A 12,758-nucleotide genomic window follows, 5' to 3' on the forward strand; every position below is an offset into this window, starting at 1 on the left:
AGCCGATTCATTCAAAACACCCACTCGACTAACTGGGAGTCATTTGAAACCTTCCAAATCATTAGAGCAAGCTGACCGAAACCACTTCATCACTGTAGGTTATATTCAGCACAGGCTCGTTGAATATACTTGCCTTATCCTATATGTTTGTGAAATGTAAAATCATTTCATTGCACATTTTAGATGACAAATCCACTAGAGGGCGCTGTCTGCGTTTCTGTGGATCTGAAATACGTTGCTTAGGGTATATTTTGTTTTTTGTTTCAGATGGCAAATCCACTAGAGCGTGCTGTCAACATATTTGTGAATGTAAAAATGACATTATTTGGGGTATTGTTTTGTTGTTGTACATTTTGTACATCATGTCAAATCCAGTAAAGTGTGCTGTGGACAAGTTAGCGAATCTAAAATATGTTACTTGACCTTTTGTTGTACGTTTCAGATGACAAATTCACAAGGGGGTGCTGTTTACATGTTTGTAAATCTGAAATACGTTACTTAGGGTAATGGAAACACCCCTAAACAATTAGCTGTGCTTCTGAGACATTCAGGGTTTTTAAAGGAGCCACAGATTCCCCAGCATAAATTCAAGGTCATTAGGTACATTTTGTAGTTTGTTTCAAAGGGAAAATCCACTAGAGGGCGCTGTCTACATTTTTGTGAGTGTAAAAAATACATTATCTGAGCTGTATGTTGTACATTTAAGGTGTCAAATCCTGTAAAGAGTGCTGTGTACAATTCAGCGAATCCAAAATATGTTACTTGGCGTATGGTTTATTGTACGTTTCAGATGACAAATCCACTAGAGGGCGCAGTTTACATGTTTGTGAATCTGAAATGTGTTATTTTAGGTTATGGAAAAACATCTGTAAACAAACAATTAGCGGCGCTTCTGAAACATTCAGAGCTTTAAATGGAGATTCCCCAGCATCAGCCCAAGGTCAGTGCGGCTGCGGCTTCAGTTTGTAAAATCAGAGATGTGCAGATGTGGTGTTTCTGAGCCTGTAATGAACAGGTTGCCATTTTGACACTCAATTGTTGGACCTTTTCTTTGCATTCTAACAAGCTAGTTAATTAGCTGACTCATTCAAAACACTTACTGTGACTCATTTGAAAGCCTTGAAGAGCGAGCTGTCCGAAATGTTTTTTTAGCATTGTGTTATAATCAGCACAGGCTCATTGGAAATACGTGCCTTGGTGAAATCCACTTGTTGCACATTTCAGATGACAAGTCCAGTAGAGGGCGCTGTCTGTGTTTTTGTGAATATAAAAAAATCTGTTACTTTGAGTATGTTTTATTGTTCGTTTAAGATGGCAAATCCACTAGAGGGCGCTGTCAGCATTAATGCGAATATAAAATACATCACTTAGGCTACATTTTGTTTTACATTTTAGATGTCAACTCCACTAGAGGGTGCTTTTTACATTATTTACAAACTGGAAATACATTAGACTAGTTTTGTTGTACGTTCCAAATGAAAAATCCACTAGAGGGTGCTGTCTGCATTTCTGTGAATCAGAAATATGTTGATTTGGGTACATTTTGTTGTTTGTTTTAGATGGCAAATCCACTAGAGCGTGCTGTCTACATTTTTGTGAATGTAAAATATTACATTTAGTAATAATATTATTAGTAATATTATTTAGGGTATTTAAATTTTTTGTTGTACATTTTTAAAGTCAAATCCAGTAAACGTTGCTGTGTGCAATTTAGTGATTCTAAAATATATAACTATAATATATAATGTTTTGTTGCATGTTTCAGATAATAAATCCACTTGAGGGCGCTGTTTACATGTTTGCAAATATGAAATATTTTACTAAAGATAGTGGAAACACCTGTAAAAAAAAAACAATCTGCGTCGCTTCTGAAACATTCAGAGCTTTTAATGGAGCCGCAGATTCCCCAGCATCAACTCAAGGTCATTGCGGCTCCAGCTTCAGTTGGTTTAATCAGAGACGCACAGATGTGGCGTTTCAAAACCTGTAATGAACATGTTGCTATTTTGACACTCAATTATTGGACTTTCTTGCCTTTTAGCCAGCTAGTTAATTAGCCGATTGGTTCAAAACACCCACTTGACTAACTGGGAGTCATTTGAAACCTTCCAAATCATAAGAGCAAGCTGACCGAAATGGTTTTTAGCACTGTGTGTTAAATTCAGCACAGGCTCATTGTGCCTTATTCTATATGTTTGTGCAATGTAAAATCATTTCATTGCACATTTCAGATGACAAATCCACTAGAGGGCGCTGTCTGCATTTCTGCAAGACTGAAATACATGAATTATAATATGTTTTGTTGTATGTTTCAGATGCCAAATCCACTAGAGGGCGCTGTAATTTTATTTTATTTTATCCTGAAATATGTTCTTAGGGTACATTGTATTGATTGCTTCAGATGAGAATTCCACCAGAGGGTGTGTTTTACATTTATAATAATATAAAATACATTATTTAGGGCAGTGGTTCAGAAAAAAATTGACTCTCCAAATACCCCATAATTAGCCGTATTGAAATACAGTAGCGTAGTAGGTCCAGTAAAGCAGCTACAACTCTGCACAGTTACAAAACAAGGCAGATTACCTCAGAAATATAGGCTATATGTCATATATGGCATATTATAAACATCCTTTTTAATAAATTTTGAAATATTATGTAGCATGTACATGACATATTTTATTCCTCCGTGTACCACTAGAAGGAAGCCCGCGTACCACTAGTGGTACATGTACCACAGTTTGACAACCACTGATTTAGGGTATATTTTGTTGTACATGTTAAATGACAAATCCAGTAGAGGGCGTTTGTTGGGTCAGTTTCAGACTTGTGTGGTATTTTGATCTGAAACTTGACTACACAGCCTAGAGACACATCAGAGATGAATTCATCTTGTAAAAAGCGCCAGAATAGGTCTTCTTTAAATTAATTATTTGGCACAACACATGCTTTTACGTTGCACTTGTGTTTGAGATGATCTGCTTGTCATTACATTTGTAAACACACTCATTTAATTGTTCTGTATGTGCAGATGGAGCTGATCCCGGATCCAGATCCTGATGAAGAAGGGACCAAAATAAGTGTGAGTATGTCTTCAATACTATATACACAGTATTTACTCTTGTCTTGTCTTGTAAGGTTGATTTCCAACCTGCTTCAGCAAAGTCTGTTTAATAAATAAAACAGGATATTCTGCAGAATGCTGAAAATTCTGCCCTTTACTTCTATACTGTACTATTATATGTGTCACACCGCCCTGTAGGGTTCATTTTAAAGACAAAATGCAACCATGCTTTCCTCTGGCTACATAATTTGCACTCTCCAGAAATGTAGACAGGAGTATGTGTCCACAATGAGCCTGTGTTAAAGTGCACAGAGCAGAGATCAACATCTTATAATGTAACCCTAACACACAAAATACAGTAGCTGTTCATTAACAGAGATCTTTTAAGCTGTGTATAAAAGAGTGAGCGTATACTGTCAGTAAGTATTCTTCTTCTTCTCTGCTTTTCTCCACAGACAGTCAAAGTGCAAGGAAACGACATCTCACACAAACTGCAGATCGCGCGCGTGAGTAAAAACGACGAGGGTTTGTACGAGTGCCGGGTCACGGACGCAAACTACGGCGAGCTGAAGGAGTATAAAGCGCAGGCGTACCTGAAGGTGAACGGCAGTATGTGGACACGTAACAACAGAGCCATGAAGAAGAGCTCGCCGCTACACCTGACCGACACAAAACCCCGAAAACACACACACAACCCTGAGCAGAGGAGTCCCAGCAGCTCTACCTCACAAAACACACACTCCAGAGCAGAGGAGCACAGCACAGCATCAGGTAACACACACACACACACACACACACACTTTTGATATATAAAAACTATGTTATGTTTTATGTTTTTTTGTTTTGTTTTTTTTTACTTTAATCTGTAAATCCTAAAATGTTGTGCTACAATTAAGTTCTGGCAACTAAAGTGGATGTTTGATTATTTATGAACTGATTTGAACTGATCACACTCAACTGATTTAAACTAAATTGAACTGAAGTAAATTGAACTGAACAGAAAATAATTTAATTTAATTTAATTTAATTTAATTTAATTTAACTGAACTGAACTGAACTGAACTGAACTTGATTTGATCTAAATTGAACTGAACTGATCATACTAAACTGATCTAAACTAAACTGAACTGAAACTAACTGAATTGAACCGAACTGGTTTCAATGGAACTGAACTGATCTAAACTAAACTGAACTGAACTGATCTAAATTGAACTGAACTGATTTGAATGGATCATACTCAACTCATCTAAACTGAACTGAATTGAATTTAATTTGAATGAATTGAACTGGGGCGAAGCAGTGGTGCAGTAGGTAGTGCTGTTGCTTCACAGCAAGAAGGTCGCTGGTTCGAGCCTTGGATCAGTTGGCGTTTCTGTGTGGAGTTTGCATGTTCTCTCTGCGTTCGCGTGGGTTTCCTCCGGTTGCTCTGGTTTCTCAAACACATGCAGTACAGGTGAATTGGGTAGGCTAAATTGTCTGCAGTGTATGAGTGTGTGTGTGTGTGAATGTGTGTGTGGTTGTTTCCCATATATGGGTTACGGCTGGAAGGGCATACACTGCGTAAAACTTGCTGCATAAGTTGGCGGTTCATTCCACTGTGGCGATCCCGGATTAATAAAGGGACAAAGCCAAAATGAATGAATGAATTGAATGAGCTGAAATTTAACTGATCGTACTCAATTGATCTAAACTAAACTGAACTGAACTGATTTTAATTGAACTGAACTGATCTAATCTAACCTGGAACTGAACTGAACTGAATCGTATTGAATTAAACTGAACTGGACTGATTTGAAATGATCATACTCAACTGATCTGAACTAAACTGAACTGAACTGAACTGAACTGAACTGAATTGAAGTGAAGTGAACTGAACTTAATTTAATTGAACTGAACTGATTTGAACTGATCAAACTCAACTGATCTGATCTAAAATGAACTGAACTAAACTGAATTGAACTGAACTGATTTAAACTGATCTAAACTGATCATACTCAACTAATCTAAACTGAACTGAACCTAATTGAATTGAACTGAACTGGATTTAATTGAACTGAACTGATTTGAACTGATTATACTCAACTGATCTAAACTGAACTGAACTGATCTAAACTGAACTGAACTAAACTGATCTAAACTGAACTATACTGAACTGAAGCTATTTTTAAGTGAATTGAACTAAACTAAAATTGATTGAACTAAAGTGATTTGAACTGATCATACTCAACTGACCTGAACTGAACTGAACTGAACGGAATAGTACTGATTTGATTTGATTTGAACTGAATTCCGCATCAGCAAAGATGTTAATGTTAGAGCATGTTGCACTTGAACTAATCAGTTTATTTGATGATGAACATGTTTATTTCTACAGCGCGCCTCTGAGCGCTTCACTTTGAGATAAGAACACACTGCTGCAGTCAGATCTGTGCATTCAGCTCAACATACTGATTTACTGAACTCAAAGTAACAAATACACTTAGTTTAATTATGAGGTCACATTAATTAACACAGTGAATATGTGCATAATAAAGAATATTCCAGCAAGACATTTATCACCCATCACCATAAATGTAATAAGCCACATTTAATTACTACTTCCTTCATGTAAATGGCGATTCACAAGGTTTGTAAAGCTTTTCACAACATGATTTGATGGCATTTGGATTGCTTTATGACATCTCAGTCTTCAGCGTGCAGCGAGAAACACCAAAACTCAGATTAGATGAGCCATAATCCACAAGCAAATGTGAGTTCAATAGAGCCGCTAATAGACTGCATCCTAATTAATGTCACAACTACAGTTAAATAGCAGGCCTTTCATTTGATTGGCAAAACTGGACTCAGAACAGCCTGTGTGTTTCCGCTCTGAAGGCAAACTTTAGCTCAGAGATTATTTAATTAGCACAGAGAGATTAACCAGCAAAAATCTGATCATATTCACTCGCCACTGAACTCATTAGCATATTTCAATTTAAAACCAGACATCTGTTTGGCATGCAAATGAATGGGTGAGTAGGTGGGTAAGAAGGCTGATGGATGGATGGGTGGATGGATGGATTGAACGATAGATAAAAAGATAGATAGACAGACAGACAGATAGGTGGATAGGTGGATGGATGGATGGATGGATGGATGGATGGATGGATGGATGGATGGATGGATGGATGGATGGATGGATGGATGGATGGATGGATGGATGGATGGACGGACGAACAGACGGACGGACGGAAAGACAGACAGACAGACAGACAGACAGACAGACAGATAGATAGATAGATAGATAGATAGATAGATAGATGGGCCGATGGATAGATAGATGGATGGATGGATGGATGGATGGATGGATGGATGGAAGGATGTATGATTGAATAGATGGATGGATAGATGGACGGACAGATAGAAAGATAGATAGATAGATAGATAGATGGATAAACGGATGGATGGACAGACAGATGATAGATAGATAGATAGATAGATAGATAGATAGATAGATAGATAGATAGATAGATAGATAGATAGATAGACAGACAGACAGATAGACCGACAGATAGATAGATAGATAGATAGATAGATAGATAGATAGATAGATAGATAGATAGATAGATAGATAGATAGATAGATAGATAGATAGATAGATAGATAGATAAATAGATGGACGGACGGACGGACAGACAGATAATAGATAGATAGATAGATAGATGGATGGATGGATGGATGGATGGATGGAAGGATGTATGATTGAATAGATGGATGGATAGATGGACGGACAGATAGAAAGATAGATAGATAGATAGATGGATAAACGGATGGATGGACAGACAGATGATAGATAGATAGATAGATAGATAGATAGATAGATAGATAGATAGATAGATAGATAGATAGATAGATAGATAGATAGATAGATAGATAGATAGATAGATAGATAGATAGATAGATAGATAAATAGATGGACGGACGGACGGACAGACAGATAATAGATAGATAGATAGATGGATGGATGGATGGATGGATGGATGGATGGATGGATGGATGGATGGATGGATGGATGGATGAACAGAGGCAAGGATAGATAGATGAATTTCCTCATCTTTCATGAGCGTTATGGAAGCGCACGCATGTTTTATTGAATTAAAGCGCTGTGGTGTGTTTCTCCATCCGTCAGCACAGCTAGTGTTAAACTCTGAGTCCTCTGCTCAGCTGTAATGGTGTGTTCAGCCTGATTTATAAGCCCAGTTTCAGCACAAGGCCGCTGTGAATAGGCAGATAGTGTCGTCTTTATTTACGCAGAGCAGTAAACCCACAGTGTTTTTGTGCTTCCAGGCTGCTTCAGAGCGGTTTTCACTGCACATTTTTTGTTTAAAAAATTATAATAATAGCAGCAAAAGAAGTTGCAGATTATATGCTGTTATTGTCCTGGAGCTGAAGGGCTTTTCAGTTCAGTCTGTTTAGTAAATATTGTATAAATGCTGCTTCTGTGTTAATAACAAGTTAATTCATGCTAGAAACATGCTAACAAAATGATAACTCAAGCTAAAGAAACATGCACTAATGATGGGAACACATGCAAATTCATACTAAAATCATGCCAACAACATGCTAAATCATCATAGCAAAACATGCTAGCAACATGCTAATTCACATTAAAACATGCTTAATAATGCTAGAAACGTGAAAAACATGTAAAATCATATAAAAATATTAGCAGCATGCTTATTTATACTAAAGACATGCTAGCAACATGCTAACTCACACTAAAACATGTTTTTTAATGCTAGAAACGTGAAAAACATGTTAATTTATATAAACATGTTAGCAGCATGCTTATTCATACTAAAGACATGCTAGCAACATGCTAAATCACACTAAAACATGCTTATAATGCTAGAAACGTGAAAAACATGTTAATTCATATAAACATGTTAGCAGCATGCTTATTCATACTAAAAACATGCTAGCAACATGCTAAATCAGACTAAAACATGCTTATAATGCTAGAAACATGTGAAAAAACATGTTAATTCATATAAACATATTAGCAGCATGCTTATTCATACTAAAGACATGCTTGCAACATGCTAATTCACACTAAAACATGCTTAATAATGCTAGAAACATGGGAAAAACATGTAAAATCATATAAAAATGTTAGATGCATGCTTATTTATACTACAGACATGCTAGCAACATGCTAAATCACACTAAAACATGCTTATAATGCTAGAAACATGTGAAAAACATGTTAATTCATATAAACATGTTAGCAGCATGCTTATTCATACTAAAGATATGCTTGCAACATGCTAATTCACACTAAAACATGCTTAATAATGCTAGGAACATGTTAAAAACATGTAAAATCATATAAAAATGTTAGCAGCATGCTTATTCATAATAAAGATATGCTAGCAACATGCTAACTCACAAAAAAACATGTTTAATAATGCTAGAAACATGTGAAAAACATGTTAATTCATATTATCATGTTAGCAATTTAGTAATTCATACTAAAAAATGCAAATTCATTATAGAAAAAATGTTAACGACATGTTAACTTATGCTAGCTTCAAACTAAAACATGCAAATTCATGCAAAAAGGTTAAATATATCTATCTTTACATTTCCAACTGAAATAAACACAGAAAACAATTGAAATGCAACTTAACTTAAACAGCAATCCAGCATTTTTTTCCATCAAATTTGTCTTTTATTTTGTATTTTTTAAACACAGAAAAAAAATGCTGTATACAATCAGCATAAAGCGAAATGTGTAGATATACATATATAAACCAATATACAAGTTTTTATATAATAGTATTAAAATTAGCATCAGCCATGACAACAATATTATCAGTAAGAAGGAAAAACTAACGAATAATCACAAGGAAATACTAACACAAATAAAAATAACAAATAAAATAAATGAATACATATACATACATATACACATACATACATACACACACACACACACACACACACACACACACACACACACACACACACACACACACATATATATATATATATATATTTGTATATACATACAAAAATATACATATACACATACATACACACACATATATAGATACACATACAAACACACACGCACACACTCATACACAGAGATATACATACACACATACACACACACATATAGCAATCCAGCATTTTGAGAGAGAGAGGGAGAGAGTGTGTGTGTTATTACTCTGATTGTTAATGTGTGAGTGTGTGTTCTGTGTGTCCGCAGGTTCGAGGAGATCTTCACGTAATGCTGCTGATCTTCTTCTTTTCACTTCTTTCCTCCTGAGAGCCGCGTGGCTTTAGTTTCAGACTCTTTTCACACACAGTCTGTGTGTTTTTCAGAGAGTGAATGAGCCAAACACACATCACCAGAAGAGGAAGAGACTGAAGATCGACACGTGCCTCACGCTCAACACTGCAAACACACAAAATATATACAGTATATATATATAAATATAAATATTTTTCTTTTTGTTTACCTTTTATCTCCAGCTGTGACTTTAAAATTGGGAAGAATCTATATTTGTGTAACTTATGAACAGAAATACAGTATATATATATAGTATTTGATTCCCTCTGTACAGCTGCTGTTCATTTAGTTTATTCATATGCAAAAAAAGAGGCTGGAAAACAAAGCAAGCTCAGCGTTTTCACCCATGTGCATCGCTAATGGGGCTGATCTGTGCTAAATCATGCTGTTTAAATTGCACTTCTTCAGCCATCACACTCAGAAAATCACTCTATTGTTTAGAGGCTTTGTCTTGTTTCTAGATGAGATGTCTAAATCAGGAAGTGCTTGTTTTCAGAAATCATAACTCAACATTAAGCGACTCTTTACATTCAAACAAGCTGAATTATCAACAATTTTATTGATTCATTTGTTTTTCATATTGAACTTTTATACTTTAAGGTAAAACAACTTTTGTGAAATGCACGTTTTATATTGTAACAGTGGGTCGGGTAACAAGAAAGCTAAGAATCCACATGCAGTTTATTACTAGTCAGGCAGGCAACGGTCAAACAGGAAGCAAACAGGAGCATAAAGGTAATCGTAGTCACAAACAGGCGAGTGGTCAGTACATCCGGCAAACAGGGACGCTACTAGTGGGGGGGAAATTAGGAAGATTGTAAGGGCCCATGCTGTTTTGGTGTCCCCCCGATATACTTATATGAGCCCATCAGATACGCAACATTCAAAACATTCTTAAAATGAGACAGTCTACTCCGTGCCACGATGACGCAGCGCACTTCGAATGCATCCTTTAAAGGATGCAGCCTCTAAAATGAGACACAGCTTAACTCCCCATTCACACAGGCGTCAGCTTCAACGTCAGGCGTTGCCGAACTGCATTGTGGATCGCTCGGTGCCGCTTCAGAGGCGTTGCTTGAAGCAGAAGTTGGGACTTGCTCAACGTTTCAAGCGCTTACGGAAGCGTCAGCCAATCAGATCGCTGTATGCAAATACACTAGCCCAGATAGTGGCCTATTATTGACTGATTTCATTGGCTGACGCTGCTATGACGATCGCGTCTGGCCCAACTTCAGACACGCCCTCTTTCAAGAAGCCCTGTGTGACTTGGGGGCGTAAGTGTGCCAGAACTAAACTAGCTGCGGCCCTGCAGGAACTGAGTTTGACACCTCTGCTCTAGATTGAAAACAGGATCATTTTGCTTACCTCAATGGCAAATAATTGAGCTAGTTTTAAGTTCAAACTTCTTTAATGTTAACTCATGATTTCTGGAAATAAGACAGCAATTTATACTTGTCCAAAAGTGCTTCATGATTTAATTATTTCAACTAGAAACAAGACAAAACCTCTGAGTAGCAAAGTCTTTTTTTGCAGTGTATAAATGTGTGTTTTGTCCTTGGACTGGTCCATCTGGGTAGTGTTGATTTGGCATGCGCCCGTGTTTGTGTGTGTGTGTGAGAGTGAGCTTCAGAAACGTCACACACACTTCAGCAGATATTGTTTAATGTGTGTTTGTGGCACCGAGGGTCAGATGAACTGAATCAATGATCTCTGCTGAAGGTTTCTGGATGACCTTGTTTGTGGTGATTGTGTTTGATTCAGAAGATGACGAGATTTCACTTCTCTGGCTGTTTTTACAATTGTGTGAGCAGAGCTGATCAATACTGCAGGACAACTGCGCATTACTTTCTTTTTTTAATTAAATAGGGAATGAAGGAGGTCTTTCGGCCTGTAGATGTAGACTTATGCCTCTCATTTTGCCCATTTGCAGTGCAAAATAACATTTCCAGTATGAATATATAAGCATTCTAGAGACAAGAGACATTACTTGACATGCTAAATGACAGATATTAAGTATTGCTATATTATATTATATTATATTATATTATATTGTAAAGTATTTTTATCATACCTGACTAAATATAAACATGTTTAACGGTAAAACATTTGTTAATAAAACTGTTCAAGGAAAAGAAAACTCATCTCAGAGTGAAAGCAACAATATTACTATATATTTCAATATTATTAGCACAAATTTCTTCTCCCTTTGGGCATGGACCTAATTAATTTAATACTTTTTTAAGGAAACTTAATTATTTTAAAATAAAAAGAGTCATTGATTTAATATTTGTACTGGAAAACAAGACAAAACAGTGAGACTATGTGTTTTGCAGTGTATTTTGGGAATGTTCATTTTATTTGTTTAATTTTATTATTTTATTTTTAACCAAAAAACTGTTTATTTATTTGTAGGTTTGTACAGACTGATTTTATTTATTTTATTTTATTTTATTTTATTTTATTCTTCAGCCCTCTGAACAAACATCTACCCTTATCACATCCCCTTTTACACACTGACCTGACCCCAGTCTGACACAGAAACATTCCAGAAAAAGCTAATTTGCATATCTTGCTCTGGCCAATCAGATGAAGATTCCAGAAGTGAGATCCATATCTACACTAAAGGCTGAAAACCTCTTTAAAGGTGATCCCCGTGAAGCTCTTATCTGTGTGTTTTAAATGTGTTAAACACTGACATTTAGCACCAGCAGTGTGTGTTATCCAGAAAAACACGTCGTCTCCTTTATACAGGACTCTTTCTGTGTGACGTTCTGCTCTTTTAACCAAATTTAACCAAAGAGCTCTGGGATGGCCAGAACACACGCTGACAAGAATGATTTGTTGGATTTACTGCATTTCTTTAAAGTAAAAGTGGGTGCAAACAATTTCTGTGGGCTGAATTTATACAAACTAATTAAAGTTAGTAATGTTCAGTTTAAATTCAGTCCATGTGAATAGTTTGTAACCACTCACCTGAAAAGAAAGGTAGTAAATTTGATAAGTTCAGCGCAGAAACACCAGACCTGTGTATGTGTGTGTGTGTGTGTGTATGTGTCCACTGCTGGGGTTGGATTTCTGTTGGATTACACTGAGATTAGTCCTATGCTTTTTAGAGTGTGTGTGTTTGAGTTTAAGCTGAGAATAGCACACAGATAATGTTTTCTAACTCTCTGAAACTGACCCTTTTACGATTTGATCCTAACTGTGGGGTTTTGGTGACTGTCACTTTAAATGCAAATAAGGTCTTTTCAGAAGAGGGCGGAGCTACAGACACCTGTGAGTCACCACAGTGACAGATTCACAACAGGACTAAGAAGTACTCTATGGGTGCTTTCACACTTAGTTCAGTTGCCTGGT

The 12,758-nt window shown here is 36.4% G+C and overlaps 1 protein-coding gene across 2 annotated transcripts in view; it reads left to right on the forward strand.

The window, feature by feature from the left end:
* Window positions 1-11,711, forward strand: part of vstm2a (V-set and transmembrane domain containing 2A) — a 219,827-nt gene extending 208,116 nt beyond the window's left edge. Inside the window, exons 7-9 of one of the 2 annotated variants that reach the window (XM_087308582.1) lie at window positions 3,032-3,082; window positions 3,520-3,835; window positions 9,318-11,711. In XM_087308582.1, the coding sequence (XP_087164708.1) occupies window positions 3,032-3,082; window positions 3,520-3,835; window positions 9,318-9,394 (444 nt within the window). In that variant the 3' untranslated portion in view covers window positions 9,395-11,711. 2 annotated transcript variants of the gene reach the window in all.
* The last annotated feature ends 1,047 nt before the right edge of the window (window positions 11,712-12,758 follow it).

This window comes from Danio rerio, chromosome 24 (genome assembly GCF_052040795.2).
Source record: "Danio rerio strain M-AB ecotype USA chromosome 24, GRCz13ab, whole genome shotgun sequence".
Classification (NCBI taxonomy): Eukaryota; Metazoa; Chordata; class Actinopteri; order Cypriniformes; family Danionidae; genus Danio; species Danio rerio.